General features: G+C 37.1%; 1 protein-coding gene across 3 annotated transcripts in view; it reads left to right on the top strand.

Annotated features, from left to right (window-relative positions):
* Positions 1-15,514, top strand: part of LOC131690219 (heterogeneous nuclear ribonucleoprotein K) — a 60,046-nt gene extending 44,532 nt beyond the window's left edge. For 2 of the 3 annotated variants that reach the window (XM_058975806.1, XM_058975808.1), the window contains exons 7-10: positions 12,171-12,574; positions 12,629-12,905; positions 12,965-13,134; positions 14,911-15,514. In XM_058975806.1, the coding sequence (XP_058831789.1) occupies positions 12,171-12,574; positions 12,629-12,905; positions 12,965-13,134; positions 14,911-14,965 (906 nt within the window). In that variant the 3' untranslated portion in view covers positions 14,966-15,514. The remainder of the gene's footprint in view (positions 1-12,170; positions 12,575-12,628; positions 12,906-12,964; positions 13,135-14,910) is intronic. The other variant, XM_058975807.1, reaches the window with a different exon arrangement.
* Positions 15,515-22,432: the final 6,918 nt, after the last annotated feature.

Consider the following 22,432-nt stretch of genomic DNA (forward strand, 5'->3'; position numbering starts at 1 on the left):
CTTTTAAACTTTGCGTACATATTCTATGTAGAAATATGCTACGTTGAGTTTTTGACATAATTTTTCAATTAATGGGATTTGGTGAAAAATAGAAATTTTTATTTATACTATAAATTTTTGGGTTCAGTCGTAATCGGTTGTTGAACTTCAGCCAGTATTTTGATAGAAACCAGACAAAAATCTAACCATACGATAAATCGTTATAACGTTACCACACTCTAACAGCTTAACCATATTTCGTACTAAGAAGTTTAATTATATACAAAATCGGTATGTATCGGCATAATAAATAATAAAAATCGGTATTTGTAGAGACGTTTCCGGTATTGAGTGTAAAAATCGGCATAAATACTGATAAATCGCTATATCTGGCAACGCTGGTACCACTTCCGTGGAATGGCTCTTCTGAATCCTAACATTACACAAAAGATCTATCTATCGTAACACAAAATAACTTTCGTTTTGAGCACTTTACACCAGACGCCCCCTTAACTCGAGATCACATTTCATGGGCCACAAACATCTGGGACAGAAAAATTTCGTCGAACAAGACTAAAACAATGTTTTTGGGTCCGATGATATACGTAAATAGTCTACAGGAGCTCTATGAATGATTGGTTAGGGTGTGCGATTAAACATGACGTAGTTTTCCTATTCCAACGATTTTTGGCTCCAAATAACTTTATATTTTTACATTTTATTTAGAAATATTCAAATTAATTTTTCAGTACAACAAGTTATTTGCGGTATCAAGTGTATTTCATACTTATTATCCATCATCTTAGCCATCATAGTTACTTATAAACCATAATTTTGCTCCGTTGTGTTGAAAACAGTTTGGTCTGTCTCTGGATTTCTAGTATTTGGCTGACCCTTATGCTTTGTTGATATAAGCCAACAATGAGAATTTGAGAATGGCAGTAACTTATTTATATACGCTAAAACTTATTTATATACGCTAAAATGTAGGTTCATTAGGGTGGATAATTTTTTTGCGTCTTTTTATTACCTACTACTATTTCCAACAGTACAGATTCTCGCAAAGAGAGAAAATGCAAGTTTTTTTGTAAGGAATTTGATGAGCTAGTGCATAAACAATAAATATGCAAATAAAATCGCAACGAACGATTTTGTCAAGAATATTGAACAAATACGGATTTAGTGACGGGGTGGAAAAACTGTTTTACATACTGTACCCGTTGGCATATCTGACTCAGTTTTCCCCAAAGTGGCGTTTGTCATAAGATAGCACAATGGCGACGAAATGAGAATCTCACAACAACGACTATAAAACACAAATTCTTAGTCAAAAATGGTTTTGTTTTTCTCTTCGAAACAAGCCTTTAGGGTTTAGGAGTTAGATAGTTCTTTCACTGATCCCCTTAAGTGTAGTGGTGGAAAGGTTGTGTCGTATGTGTGATAATGTCCTTGTGCCAGATGTCGACCACGATTAAAATATTCAAAAAGCGTGACGACCAACATTTCTTTCGGACGAGCCCCAAATGATAGCATTGCCCTGATGTGACATCTGGACATGGTGTCGATCAAATGAAGTACCGTTATTCGTCGGTTATATTTGCTGGATACATAATTACTAATGTACGGTTTTGAATAGTCGGAAACGTACAATTATATTAACCACAATGTTGGTTGGTTTGGTTTTCGATCGTTGGTTATTTTCAGCTTCTTGTTCAACTAGTGATATTAACAATCCCTAACAATTGTGAGTTTCTTTAGACGTTTTATTTAAGCTATTGTTTTTTTGTGATGACTTTAACCTCAAGGGTCGTTCTTCTTACCGTCTGAATAAGTTTATTCGTATGGCTCGTTGAAAAACTGCATGCAAGAATTAATTTGCCGCCGAAATCAAAATACTGCTAAACAAAATGCATCAGAAAGTACTTTGAACGACAGCCGGCTCTTTGCCAGTTGCTTTGGAGTCATCGATGCATTAGTCCCTCGATGACGTTGGTGATGATGATGATTTCATCCAGCGATGAAGGACACTAGCTTACTCATAATATTGCTTAGGTCACCCTGTTCTCGTTTATGCTTTATATGGAGCGAGAGCATGGAATGAATGTATTCCCCATGATGATTATATTGTGGAGAAAGCAAAAAAGGATTTCGAGAGAGAATGAGAGAGCGAACCGAACTTGGGCCTGCGCACCCGCCTTCGTTATGCTGTACACCTTTTTAGTTGTCCAGTTTTCGTTCAACTTCACTCCTTGTTACATAGTGTTAATTTTCTTCCAAATTATCCTGCATTAAATCCAGAACTGGTGGATAAAGTATTCATCAATTCTGAAAATTGGTTCATTTTTCGACAATCAGAATGTGTCATTTTCATAATTACGGTCCGAATTATGCATGTGAACATATATTAAATGGAAATTGTGGTGAACGGTGGATTCCAGAGTACTATCATTCAATAATCGATTGGATAAGTTAATGTGCGATTTCGAGACAAAGAAAATCGAATTTATATATTTCTCAGGAAAGGGAAGCATGTACGAAGCTTCAAATATTCTCACTAGAAGTCGCAGGTAATGTTTAAAAATTTTCATTAATATTTTTTAACGCTGGAAGTTTGCCATGCTCAATAATTGTTTTTGAACATAAGAATGGTGAACATTTTATCTGAACGAGCTCGCTAACTGACCTGTAGCTTTTGTCCAATGATGCATTACTTATATCGCTTCTATTTTCATCAAAATAGTAGGTACTAATAAAGACAAATTAGTTGCCATCTGCTGTTTATAATCAACGTTTTCGAGAACTTACTGTGTGTGCAATACTTTTTTTAAACGCCACCAAATATTAGTCTAGAGATTGACACAATGAGGCTTATTTTCACTGTCACATCACTTGGTGACTAACAGGAAACTTCATTCTAGTTACTAGGTGACGTGACTGTGAGAATACGTCCAATATTTCAAGTGATTGAACGTAATTATGCCAGAAAAAGAAAGGTTTTGGTTTGCGTGGTCCAACCAGCCGGTTTCTTCTACAAAGGTATGATTGAAATATCGATATTCCTTTAGTTAATACATGATTTGTTTCGTTGTTGTGCGATCGGTTTTGCAAGAATCGGAAACAAATTATGAGACTTGCCGTGATTGAAAGTGTGGTTGGTTTGGCTGATTGTTTTCTGTAGTTTATTGAATTTTGCTGGGCTTTCAAATGGTTGGGTAATAATTGAAGCATTCTATTCGATTTTTGTAGCTCTGAAACACCAGCATTTTCAGGTCGAGCAAAGATATTAATGCAGATTTATACAGATTCCATCGGTTGTAGACCATAATGAATGACCCTTCCCAACAGGGCTAAAAAATCTACTTCTTCAATATTAGGTGGATATATGCAGTATTATATCCAAATTGTCATTTATTTGTAGCAAAAAAAGTTCAAGATTCAACCCCAGTTGCGGTGGTTTAACTTTGTATACGTAACGTTTTATTATAGTTCTGTGCATATTGGAGTGCATTTTTATAAAATTATTGAGAAAATCTCGGTTTTGTATATTGCTTATATCAAATGACAAAAAGTAACGAGTTAAAATCCCATCACACTTTAAAAATAATTTACCAGTTGCGCAGCATTTTAAAATGTTACATTTCATATAAACGAAAAACTTTTTATGGTGTTATGAGTTTCTAAAAATCATTCCGGATCGCTGTGAAATAAAAAAAGCTAAACTGTCAGCTGTCCTATTCGTACTGAAGCAGGAATTCGTTTTTTTTGTTTTTTTCCCATTAGGTACGTACTACAAGAGCCCGTTGCATTTCAAGGAGTTCTTCTTTTGTTATTTTCTTCTTATTCTTCATGGTGGCTGACTACTTTCGATAATCATTACTTTTTCTTCATGTTGTCTACTTTTGATACGCACAAACATCTTGTACCCGCTTATTGAATTGAAACAGGATGTAGATGTATGAGGACATGTGCACGTTGTACAACATTTCTGTGGAGACCATTTCGTTACACCGTATGCACGTTAATCTTCCAAAAGCCCAAAACGAAGAGCAATAATCGTTAACATAAACTGAAACATATGCTCATTCGTCCGCCTTTCCGCTCCTTCGTGAATTCTTTTTTTCCTGTCTCAAAGCTCACATCATCTGCTTCGCTGTCACCTTTTTCATTGGTCGAAAAGAGAGCAGCCGCTTTTATTCTTGCCATGCCAGCCATATTAAGGTTTATCTTTTGTCGTATTTCTCCATGTTTTGTCCTTATAGGAACGGTGAATTAAGGAAAACGGAAGGGGAAAACGCGCGAGTTTCTTTCTGTTGAATGCTTTGTTTTCGCGTAAGAATGAAGAAGAAATGCCTTCGGCGTGCGCGGATGTTCTGAATTGCGCACGTTCCACTTTGTTGCAGCTTTCGCATAATACACACACCGAGTGTTGTGTTGTCAATGAGAATGTACTGTTTTTATTCAAGAAATCTATGTGTCCATTTTTTATACAAATCATTAAATCTCCGAAAAAAATTATGATTAAATAAGTTACAATATAGAGATTCACAGGAAATTTGATGTAGTTACTATGTTAACAATTTTCCACAATTAGCTAATTATAAATGTCTTCATGGTTTGAAATGGATTGTAAAAAATGTGCGTAAATTCAGTTTCTCGCGAAGCTTTGATTGGGTTATGTAGTTTTTGATAATGCTCAACAAAGCATCATAAAATTGCTCAGCATAAGTATCCTGTCGTATCTCACCCTTGTAGGTCTAGCAATCGGTATTTTAAAGGCCACCGAAAGACAAGTTTTAATTGAAAACGGAAATTGCATTTCTGCACCCGGCAAAAGGCGCTGCTGCTTGTTCACGTTTATTGTGGATAGAGGACTGCGGTTACTGTCTGGTTTTTTTTGTTTGTTAATTTCCGTTTTGTGCTTATTCTACCGCTTTCAAATTCCAGAAGATGAAATGGGTCGTAAGAAATATAGAGAATAATCAGCCTATTTTCACCTTATTCCCTTTTGAAGCAGTTTCTGCCATATTTGTACAACGCATTGCTTTAATTGTGGAGTAAAAATTGAAGTAGGGGAGATTGGAGCTAGTTGCCGGTGTTTTCATTTTTACAGTTTTGATTTGGGCAAATCTTGTAAAAAAACAACACGTTGCATGAAAGGGCAGATTGCTTGCAACATCCTTGAATTTTATCAAAGTATTTTTTTACATTATCTTTGTTGTTATAGACAAAAATATAGGACGCGAAAAATAAGCAATCTCACGGAGATTCAATTACTTCAAGGGTTCTTATAGAACGTTCTGAATTGAATGTCTTTCCAATAAAACTGTGTATTACATTTCACATAATATTTCAGTCTCAAGACCCCGGCATTTTGACTTCGATGTGTACTCCATATTCAAAAGCACTCACACAACTTCTCAGAAGTAATAAGACGGATTATTTCTCCAGATTAAGCGGGAGTATCATATAAACGGTCAAAATCACACTTAATCTTTGCGCGTCATTCAAAAAAATTCCCATGTTAAAGGCTTAACCAATTCCCCTCTCGTGATGCCATATGACATCACCAGACATGGCTTGTGCAATTTTATGGTACTAGTTTGCTTGAATATATTCGAACTGATTCTTATACTTAATGAACAGAGCATATATTAAGTTGTTTTTTGGTGTATAATACATCACCAATCGAACGTCTTATTTGTCCGGAGAAGTTGTGTGAGTGCTAATAACTTTTCATGTAAAATGTGAGTTTTTGCTTGGGATGTGGTTAGTTGCATTAATGACCTATATTCCTTACTCATTTAATGTACGAACAAAAGACATCGATTCAATCATAACCATCGTTTTTAAAATTTTCGCAAAGTTAGGCACAACCAGTGCTAGGAAAATGCAGTTTTTGTGCACAATGTTAACAAGATCGTTATCAGCATTTAAATTATATTTTTATTGTCATTTCATTTTCTATGAATAAAGTGATCAAAACTACTATGAAAAATAATTTTAAGAAAGGGTGACGCATTTTTTTATTTTTTGTATTGAAACACATTTAGAAATTTCCTAACTGCTCAGTACCTCTCAGTGCTTCGACTTGATAAGCGCGTTTCCAATGAAATGAACAATACACAAATGTCACCTGAATAAATTGTCGCATTTATAGATTTGAGTTGTTTAGATTTCGTGCTCTATAATCAAAGCTTCAATCACCTTTGAGTACGGAATAATTTGCACGAAATTTGACACTTTTATAACTGAGTAACCCGTTGAAGTTGTTAGCACAAGTTAACAGGAATTATGAAGCGTGTGAGCATAAGCTCTTCACTTTCCAGGGACCTGCATACACGTGGCATCCCAAGAATGTAAAATATTTCGAACGAATGCGCAATTAAACTTTTTTGTGAATGTTTTGGAGATTCAAAATGGTTCAATCAGCTTATTATTCTTCGAAAGTATGGCTACGCCACATCGCTTCATTAACAGGCATTATTAATGAGGTAATATTGTTCATATACTCTTGCAGAATACGTTTAGAGAAGTTAGAGTGGTTATACTGTTTATGTTTTGTTTTTATTCAATTTTTTCTTTAGGCGTGTTACACATTTTTGTCAGGATGGAAAAAAAATGAATTTTTGTAAATTAGATATTTTGAAACTACATACACTAAGGAAAATTTCATTAGGATCGAAATAGTACAACTTAATTTACAGCCATTCATAGACCGCTACCCATTGACCACTCGTAGGCGGTGCGTAGTGTTTGATACGCTAGACCGTTGACTCGCTGCACCGACAATAAAACTCAATTGTCTCGTAGTTGTATTTTGTTAAAAAGTTCATTCACGACGATCACGATATCACAGGAACCAATTAATCGATCAATCTGAAATTTTCACTGGTTGTTCCTTATTGTATCAGCTACGTTGAGTACAAAAACAATTTTACTGGAATGACTACATCTTTTTTCCGATAGGAAAACTCAGTTTGCGATGCGCGTGATGTTGGGCAAAAATGGGTTAAACTAATTCCCCTCTTCAGCTTCAATGTTCGAGTTGCCTGGGCGTCGGTTATGAGACTAAGCTGCATTAGACTGGTTGCCAACATTTTTTCAAAAATAACTGGAATCTTTCTTGAAAAAAAAAAAAACAACTGGATGCTCGAACAAAACCTGCTTTAGCCTTGTAATGTTTAAGTCAACGAGTCAATGAACGTAATTTTTAGTAAACACGTATGTTCCATACCTCCTTTTACTGAATATTTCAGTCAGTTTTATGATATTTTTGCCTAAATTTACAAAAAAAAAAAATAAAACATTCGAATTTTATTGTAATTGTAATAGTTAGTCAATTTTTATTGTTTTGAAGGTTTCAATCTACACATCCATAAAATCCTAAATTTATGACCATTTGCTAAACTTGAGGATGCGCTTAAACCTTTCTTTAGATACCAATACAGCAACTAACTGAGAATTCAACAAATGGCCATCAAAATATTAGACACAATGAAGTTTATTGTTTATGTTTGAGTAAAATTCGTTTGAAATCGAATCATTTGTACATTGCCGAACCGTTTTACTCACCAGTGGTATAAAGAGTTCTTATTCTTGGGCACTCCGCATCATCCCATGGTTTGCTTGAAACTTATATGAATCAAGAGTCAATTTGTGAGAAAAAAAACTAAATATATGAATATTTTAAAAACTGGATAAAACTGGCTCAAATTTCAAAAAAAACGAAGATTTTTCCAATTATCTGTTTGACTGGATGCTGTAAAAAATTGGAAGAATCCAGTTTAAACTGGAAGGTTGGCATCGCTGACTAGAGCAGTGTAGTAACCGATCATAGGCGATTCATTTGCGATCATAGGCAGTGCAGGTTTTTTTTTTTACAATGGAGAAGACCTTTATGTCCTAGCCCAGTACACGTGCTATTGGTAGGGTCCAATCTACCACACGGGGTGCACTGGGGGCGTGTTGGACTCGAATGGTGACCAACCATTAATACCGACTAAACTCCATTGGGCTCCGCCATCATTCCTCCCAGGAACTACCTCTCGGTATTACTTCTTGGGGAGGCAGTGTAGGTACATTAAATAAACTATCGTTTGTTAAAATTATCTTAGGCTATGAGCCATTTGGCAGTTTTTCAACTTTAAGTTAAAATTGGACAGTTCGATAGTTGTTTTCTCTTAGATGTTTGAATGTAGCTAAGAGAGCCGTTTCAAATGTTATCTTGTGGAATGTAGAATTGAATGCTGAGAAAACCATGAATATTGAAGGTTCCAACATTTCTCCGAAAACCATTTTCTAAAAATAAAATGCGGACGATTTTTCCCCAGAAATATATTTTCCAGAAAGTACCAAAGCCCAGAAAATTAACCAAAAACTAAACCCGGAAAACTCAGAAGTACCAAAAAACCCACCAAGCGCTACAAAATCATAAATCAAAATCAATATCGTTTGACATAAGACATTATATGGCAGTTGACAATTTGACATAACAATCGTGTTGTATGAGCAGCACAGACTTAAAAATATCGATCCGCAAATTTTGTCAAAACACTAGCTCCACCTTTTATACACGGTCACAATCACTTATTAGCAAATGAGTTAACCCTCAGGTTCAGGAGCAATTTTTCGCTAGCGGTATCGTCCATGTGGTTGCACATATGAGCGACCGAAAATAAAAGTCGCAAGGATAGCACGATTCGCAAAATCCGTTTGAAACATACTAGAATATAAAAATCGAAAATAAACTTTAAGCATAAAATCGGACAGAAATCCTTCAGCATAAAAATCGCTTAAAAAGTTCTTACCCGTAAAACTCGGCAAGGATGAACCTCCAGTATAAAAATAGTTTAAAAATAAATAAATCGCTCGTAGCGTCCGTATATCTTGACGTTCAAGTTTAAAAGTCGGACAAAAACTACTTTGTGAGAATCTGATATATTTTTTTCGGTTTTTTACTGAAGGTTCTTTATCCAACTCTTACAAAGGAAAGTCCCTGTCCGATTTTTATGCTTGTTTTTATATTCTAATATATTTCAAACGGGTTTTACGAAGCATGTTGTGTCTTTGCGACTTTTATTTTCGGTCGCTCATATATCAGTGGCGCCATAATCGCAAATGCGATCACAGTCCCAACGCAAAATATATTTAAATTCACCGCTAACGCATGTGAAGAATTGCTTCCAGTTTTATCTCAATTAGGAAGGTATAGGTACCATAAGCAAACAGGTGGATCGTACGTTTACGCACTAAACATTTCCAACGCAAAATAAGGATAAATGCTTTAAGAACCCACCGCGCCATTTGTAAAATGTGCATTCATTTCATTTAATACAGATTCGTGAAAAGCTCGAATCGGAATCAGAATCAACATCCATGTTTGAAAAAAACTGAGCTGACGAAAAGATCACAAGTTTGCGCGTGTTATTTGGAATACAAATTCAAAGAACTACTCATGTTTGAAAGAAGGAATCAATTCTTATGTTCGAGTAGACCGGTTATACGAGTGGATAACAGTTTTGCTTGCGAAGGGCCGCCACTTCTGGCGACACATCCTCAGCAACTTTACATCGCAGTTCCTTGAATTAGGTAAAGCGCAAACCTTTGGCTTCACCAGAAAAATGAATACAAAAATTAACTTTACTGGAGAATAGGGCATTCTCGAGAATGGTTCTCTGGGAAATGGTTTAAAATCAACATATGTTCCCATATTTATTATTACAGCGAAGACCCTTTTTTCTGCCCCTTGGTTTATTTTCGGTCGACAAAATGGGAATTTTGACTAAATCAGAACATATTTTTTACATTCCTTTCAATAAACCGAACATGTTGAAATATTCTTCTATAGTCCCTAAACATAGCCTTATAACCCTTTCGGATCATTTGGTATAAATTTCTCTTCTTCCAGCGCAAAATTTTTAAAGAATTGATTTTTTTTTTATTTTTGCACATTTGCATCTTTAAGACAAGAAAAGTATGCTCCAGAAAGTATTTACTCGAATTTGACTTGGTTCGTCTGCTAGAGACCATCAAACATATTTTCATATGAGGCTGACAAAATCGGATAAAAAAGCTGATAAAATCGGAAGTAGACAATATCTGGGACTGATAAAATCAAGTCATCACTGTACTAGTATTTCGACTACGATGTGTTCCCGTGGCTTCAGTGTACTCGTTTATACGTTTACTTTTTACTATAATGTAAATTTATTGTGATCAAGACGCGAGTTATTAGTTTTATTCAGCATTTCATTGTTAGCTCCTGTCGTCATCACAAAAACGCACCGATCAATTGGCGATTCTACGTTGAAACCGCTCACAGATAGCGCTGGAAGCAAAGTATTGCTGATTTGATTCTGTTCTGTTATAGTGCATATATTTTCTGTAAACATTGGTAAAAAATAACTTAAACACCAAATCACCGATCAATTTGTTGACAATTGTTTATGAAAATGAAAGAAAACCATCGTTTTATAAGATGATGAGTAAACTTCGTGCGAAAATGGTGTAAAACAGTGGTTTCTAATATTATTCGCAGAGCTATATGTGTGCTGTTCCGAAATGTAATTTGTTGAGCACTGTAGCCGCCGCAACATCGTTTCCCGTTCCTCCTAAGTTAAGCTAAACCTTTATGAGATAGTGTAAATTCATGAAACTCTCCAGATCACGCGACGAAAGGATATATCCGGCTAATAGGAAAGTGTCAGCTTTGTATCATAAACAGCCGTTCCTTCTCTCTGATAGTCTTCACTGAATCTCCTACGTAGTCCAAAATATGAAGAAGTTTGACATTGGTACTGATTGGGTTTCGGTTTCGAGTTGGAACTTAATTTATGTAACGATTTTTTATAACCACAATAATACCCAGATAACATTTCGAAGAAATGTATGAGCCAAATAGTTGCAAATGGCTGTAATTTCAGAATAATTGCAAAAAAACTAAATTTCTTACTCGTTTCATTCATATTTTGACAGTGGTAAGCTTTTTCTGAGAAAAAAATGAAGTTTTTGTTGTAAGCTACGACTACTCACTTGCGGGTGAAAAAAGTAAACTGTATCACTTTGCCAGTTCATTAACTGAATCATAGTTGCAGAGCTGAACAATTTCAGTGAAATCAGATGATAGCTGATATCCTTCCGTTTTGAGCTATCACCATTTTGGACGAATATCAATTCAACACTAATATCATTTCACTTATTGAATGATAGTGAGCAAGCAAGAAAATTGAAAAACTAAGACCAACCAGGTTTGGACCAACGTCGGACCAATATCGGGCAGTGCTGGACCGACATCGGGCCGATGTCAGACCAACGTCGGGCCAATATTTGGCTTGTGTCGGACCAATGTCAGACCGATATCGGACCAATGTCAGACCGATATCGGACCAATGTTGGACTTATGTCGGACCAACATCGGATCATTGTCATACAAACATAAGATCAATGTCGAACGGTATGTTGTTTTAAATATCACTTCGCTGGCAGTCAATGTCAGTGACTGATGCATTCAACTGAAAATTCAGTAAAATGAGTGATGGTTCAGTTTGTTCGCCTATCAATTTAACGTGTTCTGATACAACTGAACTGATATTGTCCAGCTCTGCATAGTTGTCGCATGACTAATTTTGGTTTTGCCGCAAATCGCCAATACCGCCTTCGCTTGATGTTAACACCACGTATATGGCACCCTATCCCATTTGTACTGAACGCATCTCAGCGGGTACATAAATTGTGGGCCCCACTGACAGTTCAAATTGTACTGCTCGTTTTTCTCGAAGCTCGATCTTCACTAGTCAGATATGGTGCGGAATGACACAAACTTTAGATGTTTGTTAAAAAGCGAAAATATTGGACCGCTAATTGATGAAACGTGTGCTTTTAGACATAAATAGAATAGAATAACAAAAACTTTACACCATGATGCACCAATAAATTAAACAAACTCGACTATCATAAATTGTATCAAATGGAATCGATTCTGTTCATTGTGAATCGACCTTAACGCGACGTTTTAGATCTTCGTTTTGAAATCATGGCGGCGTAGCAGATACCTTGTTAACACTGATGTGCAATTCCGAACCTATCTGATGTCAAACCGTTCGTTTGACGGCAGCTTCGATCCTAATTCCGTATATGAAAAATAAATCAATTTGCAGTATGAAATCAAGCAATTTTTTAAATTTCATTTTTAGGAAATCGGTTGCCGGCTGAAGATTTTTTCGAACATCGCTCCGCAGAGTACTGATCGTATCGCGCAGGTCGTCGGCAGCGAAGAACAGTGCCTGAGAGCGTTAAACGAAATAATCGGTTTGATCAAGGGAACGCCCATTAAAGGACCAGTGCACAACTATGATCCTCACAACTACGATGACGTGTACGCCGACGAGTACGGTGGTTATGGAGCTGGCGGCGGTGGTGGTGGCGGCGGTGGTAGTGGTGGCTTCCGCAATGGCGGTCGCGGCGGTGGTGGCGGCGATGGCGGTGGTAGATTCGATCAACGCGATCGTTTTGACGATAGACGAGGTGGTGGTGGTGGTGGTAATGGTCGTGGGTATGATCGTGGAAACGATCGGGGAGGAAATCGCGGTGGAATGAGGTAAGTTTATATATTGAAGAAAAAGTTTTTGTTGGTAATATTGTATTTCTTTAGCAGAGATCGCGAGTTCATCAATCCATGGGCACCAAATGTAAATGGCGGTAACCAAATGGGTGGTGGAGGTGGCTTTGGAGGCGGCGGTGGTGGTGGTGGGGGTGGCAACAGTCTAGGATTGGGTAGCTTAGGCGGAATGAATCTTGGAGGTTCCGGTGGAAACATTGCCAGTTTGGGAAGCCTTGGCAATCTATCAAATGGCAACATGGGTGGATTTGGAGGAAACAACGGTAATATGGATAACAAATCTTCCACCCAAGTGACAATTCCTAAAGATGTTAGTACACACATTCTATTGGCACGATAAACGTGTATACAAATGATACTTACTTTTAGTTGGCTGGAGCGATAATCGGAAAAGGAGGCGGCAGGATTAGGCGCATTCGGAATGAATCTAATGCTTTCATTCAGATTGATGAAGCTCTACCAGGATCATCGGATCGCATTATTACTATAACTGGTACACCGAAGGAAATCCAGGCTGCTCAGTACATGTTACAACAGAGGTATGTTAGGACACTGCATTAGTAAATTACTCTCATTTCTAATTCAGATGAATATTCAATGTAGACAAATACCGTGCCATGCTCTAATACAGTGAGGTTAAGAACGTTTTCACGTGCAAAAATGCTATAAAAAGTTACGATGAATGTTCGTGCTTATTACGTAGAATAGCTTTATATAAAATATGTTTAAATGAAAAATAATTTATATTGTTACAAAGTCTTGGAACAAACCAAGTATGTAATTGATAGAGATGACCCGAATAGTACTATTCGGCTTTCACCCGAATACCGAATATTTAATGTTTAATTATTCGGCGTACCGTATATTCGGCTTAAATCAAAATCGGCTGGTATTCGGTCCGAATATTCGGTCGACCGAATATTCGGTGCATCTCTAGTAATTGACACCCGTGCCACGTTGGAATCGTGCAAAAAGCAATGTCATTTATTGGCGTTGTTTCTCTATTTTAATTTCTTCAAGCAATGCTCAGAGATGTGTAGTTGTTTATTAGGAGCACAGGCTTCACTACACTAATGCAGCCAACTATAGATGATTGAGAAGCAGTGCTTCTGGTAAAGAGGTTTCGTATATAGCAGTGCGATTTTATCTCGGATGGTGCTTTCCAGAAATCCCGCATAAGTGAAATGTAGAAATAATGGATCTTCACACTATCCAGAGCTTTGTGCGTTTACTTTAGAATGTATTGCATACGATTTTTGCGAGATAGAATGCCGCTGTATGATGGTAAAGGGAAGTCGTAGTCCCGCGACTTTCGATTTATCGATAAAAAATCACGGAAATAAATTAACATGTCGCAAATTTTATAACAATCTTATAATTTGTACCCGTGTGAATGATTTAAGTGAAATCATATTCGTCAATGTACCGCGAATAATGGGAAAAAAGTTTGAAATTAACATGCAGCTATTGCTAAGCGGTTACCTATGTTTCACAGATCGGGCCAGGCGTGTTTGTTAATATTATTTTCTTGCGCATGCCAAATTGTCAAAACAGTTATAACTTGACATTGTGTAATGTATTCGAATAGTAGTACGAAGTAAATATTCACAACATTCAGAAAAAAAGCCATGGTATTATGCACTGCGTGGTATTAGAGCAGGTCACGGTAATTAACAAAATCTAAATCGCGTAACCCTGTCATACATTAAAAATAGATCCCTTTTTCTGCCTCTATCATACGTGCACCTATGAAACAAAATTGTTTCACTTCAGCAGTACAAGTCGTAGCCTGCATATTGAGCAAAAGAAGTCATTCTGAATAAAACGCCCTCTATTTACAGTATACCCGGTGGCTTTTTAAAACGAATTCTATGCGCTTGCACCTGTTTGATTCTATCATCGTATTCCAGAATAAAGTTGTTTCACGCATTCATTTTGCTGCCTCATCACAGGAATACAAATTGTATTTCATGTTTGAGTGCTGCATATTATATAGCTTGGGTGATATACATGTAAATGTTATGAACATGTGCTAACAATAAATATTACTAAAACATTTTTCAAAACTCATTTGCCGCTTATTAACCAACTGTGTAATGCAATACTTTGTATGGAAGACTAGTGATTTTGTTGTTTGGTTTAAGATAATAACAATAAATCTCAAGTCTTTCTACAAAGGTTGCTGCTTTCTACTGGTACTACATGCTGTACAAGTGTCATTGCTACCGTTAATAAGCATTCATCTATCATAATTGATAATAATAATAATCGATAAGTTTGGTATTAATCTCAATACACTATTTTTCTCTTTACAGCGTACGTGAAAATCTCGCGGGTGGTGGAGGAGGCGGAGGATTCAATCGCAATTAAATGCATTTAAATTTGCCCTTTACACATTAACTCTTTAAGCTCTAGATGATACATGTGTTTAGCGCATGTGAATGTAACCAACAAAAGCCACCGGCTCAGAAGAAAATTGAAAAAAGAAAATTAACAGTAGAAGCGACTTCATTATAAGTCTAATGTCATACACTAAGATTAGTTCGTCGCATTGCAAGCCGTAACAAGATTAGGTAGTTTGGGCCCCATACCATTTCTATTCTACTGTGTATTTTCCAACTGATTTCAATGTGATCTGCATACCATCGCGGTAGTATTTCTTCAATGTTTTAACGTTTGAATTATCTTTGTATAGTTGACTTCCCAGCATTCATCTATTTTTTGATACTGACATTGAATATATTGACGAAAAACGAGCTGAAACACATTTTATAAGAATATTTAAACGATTGCTCTGGATCAAAGTTTACTCTATAAATATTAAAACAGTTCTTTTACGGCCAGTCTTGCTTCATATGTATATTTTACATACATTGTTCGTAACATAATAAATCGAAGCAAATGCCCTGTAGTGTTGTCGATTTTGTCCAGTACAAACAGTTACAAAGTACATTAATCGTCGACTCAATCAAACAAACATTTACCATAAATCACAGCACCAAAGGACAGGTATGAGCAGAATTAGAAACAGTAAGAGTTCGATATTCGAAAGAGTTTTTCATTTCTGTTGACAGCAGGCTGAGTGAATGGACTGAATTCAGAACGAAAACATGAATAATTGTTACGGTAATGAGATGGCTACATCCACTAATGAAACATCCTTATTTTATTTAGTTTTGAGTTCAATAAAGATGATACTGAAAAAAATTGTTACCGTTTTAAGTTTGTTTACTATTGCGAAATCTCTTTTTCGACTGTTATATTCTTCATAGTCTTCTTGACGTATTTAATCTCAATTAAGTTAACCCACAGATCACGTGGGTTTGTGAATGGACAACAGTGAGTTTAGTTATGTAAGGTATGCAAACTAGGCTCGATGGAACTATCCAAGTCAGTCATATATTTTGAGCAACACCAGATTTTTTTTCGCTTTCATTTGTCGTCTAAGACCGCGTTCAGTCAGTCTCGACGCAGGGCGTGTTGGAAGGGGTAGGGTGCTGCTGGTGGTTCAACCGAACAGCCGACCTAATATTTATGTTACTGTTTGTTTTGGTTGGTGTGTTTTAATTTGCAGTTTAGATGAATTGTGTAATTTATTTAACAGTTATGTGTCCAACAAAAAAAACACCTTTAACAGGCCAACGTGGGTACCCGGGTACCCACAATTTGAAATGCTCTTAACTATGGCTTCCTTTAACCGATTTGGACACTTTTAGATGTTTTGGACTCAGAAACTCGTGCACTTTTTGATTCTGTAAAGTTGAACCGGATGAATGGATCTGGTGCTTGGTAATCCGGATTTTCCGGGGTAATGTTCCAGTACTAGGGTACGATTTGTAAATTTTAATAATGTCCTAGCAATATGAGTATCAAAACTCTTCAAACTGTCTCGGATGTCAGTTATTTATTGTTATGGGACCCTATGGCAATTTAAATAATGGAATGGAATGGCCACTCACGGCCCCACGGGAACCTGCTCCGGAATGTCCGTTCCGGGGTCAAAGCACCAAATGGTTCCAAAACCACGAGATACAGCCTACTGATGCAATTCCAAGAATTTTGATACCCATATTGCTAGTATTCCAATGAAGTTCACAAATAGTATCCCAGGACTGGAACCTGCTTCCGGAAATCCGGATTGCAGGGAACCGAATGAAGTAACCCGATTCATTTTTACCAAGTCTAAAAGTGGATGAGTTCCCGAATCCAAAACACCAAAAAGTATCAAAATTGGTTGGAAATTACCGTAGTTATTAGTATTTCACTTTTGTGGGTACCCGGGTACCCACGTCGGCCTGCTACGTAGTAAAAAAAATCAGGAGCCCCTCCTCACTCCCCCCCTTACTATATCAATAATATTATTAACCCAAAAGCTTGACTTAGTGAAGTTCTAAGATGTCGCAAAGTTTCGATTTCCAGCTTTGGATAAAACATGGGAATTTCATTAATTGAAACCTAAAAAGGTACCCGGGTACCGCGTCGGATACACAACGGTTAAGGTCATTCTCAATGTTTTGCTGCAAAATTTTGCCCAGCGGCTCGTAGATATTCCAGTAAGTGGAACTCCGCTCTGTGTGCGCTGAAATTGGTGAAGTTTTTCTTGCAGTTCGCATAGATCATCGGCTTCCCAACTCCATCCTTTCAGTCGATTCTTGGTAAGAGCGAGCCCCGAACGGATCCGGCTTATGATTCTCTTCTGTTCTGTTATCAGGGTCAGGCCGTGGCACCAAATTCTTTTCCCTGGTTCTTTCATTAACTGTAAGTGTGTGGCTCCTTCTACTTTCGAGGTTTCTTGGTATTCTCTGGTCCTTCCGTCCCAAATCTCTTTCTGCCAGCCAGGTTATCTCCGCATTGAATACATTTTGGGCTCCCGTCGTAGCTACTACTGCTTTCGTGTCTGCTCTTTCATTTCCGGCGATTCCTTGATGGCTTGGGATCCACTGTATCATAATGACTTTGGTTTCGGATGCTCTTATCCGTCATAATCACGGATTTGGCGGAATCCTTCCTAGTGATAATCCTTATGGCGTATAGGATTGGATATCGCGTATATTTCTACAGCAAAGTTTGCAGGAATTTTCGTTTCTAGAAGTGGTTATTGTATTCCTCTTTGCTTTTCTGTTCCCTAAAGAGCTTGGTAGTTATTTTGCTTTGTCGCAAGCATCTAATTTGTTGTGCCTTACTGTCGCACTTCGGTTCTTTGGGTGCAGTTTCCCGGTGAAACCATTCGGAATCCTGAATGGAGTCAGTATGGATTCCAGATCAAACGCAAATCCGATTCTGAAACCGATTGATTCGAAATCGGTTGTTGCATTTGATTTGGAACCCATACTGACTCCATTCCGGTTTCGGAATGAGTTTAACTGGGTTGCTGATGACGTCATTGTGTTTAACAGATTCGTTAGAACCTGGGACGGGACTTGCCGATAAATGTTTTCTTTTTTTCTCTTCATTCTATCGTTCGTCTCAGAGTCTCTTTTTGTCACACAGAGTTTAAATGGAATAGCTACATTTGACAGTACCCCCTGGCTGCATTTGACGTTCGATTTTTTGCTATTTACATGTCTCGTCTCAGATTAGAACTAACCATTCTCTTCATCCGTCTTTATCACCTTCACGACAAACGGTTGCAGCAGATTCTCGTGTAGGGTGGATTTTAGTATACCATTTAGGGTTAGCATTTCGATCCTGCACTTAACGGGAATTTTCACGGCTTCAGTCAGTATTACGTGTATCGACGTCGTTCTCAGGAAGCGCATTGCGGATCTGAGGTAGGTGTTGTGTTATGTTTGAATCTTTTTGCCTTTCTCCTACACGGTTAAATAAAACAACCTGCAGAAAAGTTCTTTTAACTTACTTTTGAGTTGTGCGTCGCTTTCGCACTTATTAGTGTTGTCCAAAACAAAACGAGAGATTCGACTCAGTCGAGATCTTCCGTGGGGGAAGTTACTTTTGAGTTGTTTGGGGTGAACTAAAAATTAGGTAAATTCAACTTAAATTTGAGTATAAAAAACCTATCAATGAGTTGTAATTTTTGCCGTGGTTAAATGGAAACTACCTTCAACACGGTTTACCTAATTTTAAGTTCCCCCACGATGACACGAGATTGAGTCAAAGGAACTCAATTTTAGGTAGTTTTTTGTTTCCGTGTATAGAAAGGCTATGCAATCACTCTGAAACCGACTTTTTAACCGAGGCCCGTGTGCGTATGTGTGTGTGTATGTGACCGAAAATATGCACATCGGTTAGTCAGAGCTGACTGAACCGTTTTTTTCAAACTTAGTCTCAAATGAAAGGTACAACGCTTATAGGCTACTATTGATTTTTTATTTAATTCCGACCTCCGGTTCCGGAGTTACAGGTTGAACAGTGGGGTCACGCATGCAATTCCCGTATAAATCGAAATCAGCATGGTATCTGAAAGATGCAAAACTCCATAAAATGTGTTCGAAAATGTTTGGATTTATAGTTTCAGCTCACTGATGCCCGATCCAATCCACTTTGAACACATTGGACAATTTCGGCGGAACCGGAAGCTTCGGGAAAGGGGTTATGTTCCTGAGTTGAATTCACATCTGCTTCTCAGAAATGTCTGATCCGATTTTCACAAAATTGTTCTCAAATGAAAGTTAGAACATCCATATTGAATGCTATTAAATTTCCTTTGAATCGGAGTTCTGGTTCCTGTGTTACGGGTTGAAGTTTGCGGCCACATGTAAAATTCCCATATAAACCGGTAAGCAGTATATGTTTAAATGATGCAAAAATAATTAAAATGAGCTACAAATTGCTTAAAATTGTTGGCCAACACTTTAGTACCATTCGACCCACTTCATTGAGTTCGAAAAACGTGTGTATTCGTATGTGTGTATGTGTGTGACCAACAATTGCGCATCGGTTACTCGGAAATGACCGAACCGATTTTCTTAAAACATGGAAGGTATAATATGCAGTTGGGTGTAGTATCGCCTCCCCCTTACCCTTACACCTCCACCTTTCATCACCCCCCCCCCCCCCTTGGCCACCCTCGCACCCACATTAGGGCATTGCAAAAAACACTTATTTATGAAATCTCAGAGGCCTCCTATTGTGACAAATAACAACGTAAGCTCAGATGCCAAAATTAATAACATTTGGACAATTTTAGACCTCCGCCCACTTTGCTTAAAGTTATTGACATTGGTTCCATGGAAAAATACAGTATACGTTCACCCTAATTTTTCAGAATATTTTTTTTTTCTATTCAAGCAACCTGCACCACATTTTTAGTGTTTGTTTTCAACGACCAAAGATGTTTCTCGAAATTAAGAAGCCCTGGTGTGTTTTGTGCGTTCGTGAAAAATTTGATTTGAAGTGATTTTGAGTTTTGAAAACTACTTTAAAATTGAAACTAATTTAAAATTTGAAAATTTTTGGCGTGATCCGGACCCCCCGATCATCCGCTGCTGGGTTCAAGTGTTTCAGCTTCGACACATTGCTTCTCAAGTTCGTGGGTGTCTATCCATTGTATGTATGTGCAAATCGTACTGAATATCTAATGGACATTTCCACCACTATATTGAACATAACCAGTAGACCGGCAACAATTTTGACTTTTTTTCGGAACACTCTTATACTACGTTCACACTACGAGTTAAAACGTGTTTTAACGCTATCTTGATGATATTTTCTTGTTGCTAATTATTATAACATATTTTAACTCTGTAGTGTGAACATAGTATTAAATCAAATGCTAATTGCCATCACATATCATTTATCAAATATGAGCTTTTCCCGAAACCTCTAATTCACTCACAAGAGTTTTGAAGTTTGTATGTGAAAATATATGAAAAATAGGCAATAGAAACAAAAAACTAGTGGTGGGTGTCGCGGTGTTGACGTAGGACTATTCGTTGGCGTATAATATTGCTTGTGGCACTAAAAACTATATTTTAACCGCACTGCGAACTTACTTCTCTTCTATTAAATTCTTCTCATAGACTGGTTAGTTCGACTGGTCTGTCTATGAAAGTACCATCTCTATCACTTGAAATACATGTATTTTGACAGCTCGCAGTTTTCAGTAGCAGTTTAATCAGTCGCACTTTGAAAGTTGGTGGGAAGTGCGCAATATTTTTAAAATCTGCTTATACTTCTTTCAAATGGTTAAATTTACCCATTAAATTTGATTTACCCGGCTTACCGGTTCGGTAATCTATTCAGTAAAACAATTTTATTAACGAGTTTTCCGCATAATATGCAGGTGTATAAACATCTGTTAATAAGAGTTGAAAGTTTGCGGTAAATTTCTGCCGATAAAAGAAGGAATGCTGACTAGTTCAGTTATTCGGAATTTTAATTTTGCGAACTACTAGTAAAAGTGTTATGATTTAGTCAAGATTTTACAAAAAACTTTCACACTAAATAATTGTTCTACGTCAATATTATGTTTATGTTTTAGACTCAAATATCATTTTATATAATGATGTCAACAAGCAGATAAGTATAATAGATGGAGGCGTTTTGAAGAGGTTAGTGGGGGTGACAACATAAAATCGTGTACGTTTCTCAACAATTCTTCTTAACCTCGCCAAACGAGCAGCTTGAGCAGCAGAGCGTTAAGTTATTTGAAAGAGATAAAAGACTACTACGACTATATCTGTCAAACTTTAGCTTCGGTTGTACAAAAATAAACCTTGTACATTTCACTGATGTTAAATTGTATATAGCCAAGAACGACAAACCAGTGATAAATGCCGAATCAAATCTAGCAAACCATTAAAATATGCCACTAAGTTTTAGCAAAGCGATCGCAATTGAACTCTGAAATTAATAGCGATAATATTACAACTGTAGGCAAATGTAGAGCAAAAAGCCCACTTTTGGGAACTATTTTTTACGCGATCTCAGAACGATGGAATACATATAAATTGGCATCATCATCCTCGGTCCCTTTCTCATAATCAATATAATAATGAAAATGGCCTGTGGATGGTGAAAAATATCTGTTTGAGCGCAAAGAAAAAACGAATCGAATGCTATCATTCAATATCGCACTACCACTGACACGTTAATCCAATGAACTGCTTCAAGTTGACAGGATATTCGAAATAGAGCGAAAATATGCTCATTACCCTATTTTGCGCTGAAAAATTATTGAAATTTCAAACGATTTGAAGGACAACTCGATTAGCTAATAGCGGCAAATTCTCTTAATTGCCCCCTTTGTTGTCTGCTACTTGAAAGTCTTTTCCCTGATCTTGTGAAATGCTTTCGAGTCTCGACAATATTGTGCAGAAAGAAGGCAGTATTTGGCAACCATAGTTATGACATACGCAGTTGCCGAAGCAATGCAGAAATCTTTTCTTCTGATCCACTCTGTAAAAGCAGGGTTGCCAAAATTAAATCTGTATTTTTGTCCTTAAAAATCTTTTCATCTGTATTTATTCTTCGAAAAATCTGTGTCGATATCTGTATCGAATCAGTTGAGTCGTTTTACCTGGATTTTGCTGGATTCTTCTTCATTTAAATACTTTTGTTGATATATAATGTTATATACATTAGGTCGACCCATGTAGCTATCGAATTTTCGGACAAAAAATTGAGAATTAACAAAGTCACAGAGCATTACAATTAACGTTTCTGGAAATAGACTTCACCCAGGCATTTACTGGGTGCTAACCTGAGTGTTTGCAAACCTTTACCTATCAGAATGTACGACCACTCTCAAAAGTAAATAGGGTGAAGTGCCTATTTTCACCATACTAAGCAGGGTGCCTCACTAATTCATTAATTTCTCGGCCTACAATCAATGGAATGCGAAAAAATTGACATCAACAGCTTTGCTTCGTTGTTAAG

Source organism: Topomyia yanbarensis, chromosome 3, assembly GCF_030247195.1.
Source record: "Topomyia yanbarensis strain Yona2022 chromosome 3, ASM3024719v1, whole genome shotgun sequence".
NCBI lineage: Eukaryota > Metazoa > Arthropoda > Insecta > Diptera > Culicidae > Topomyia > Topomyia yanbarensis.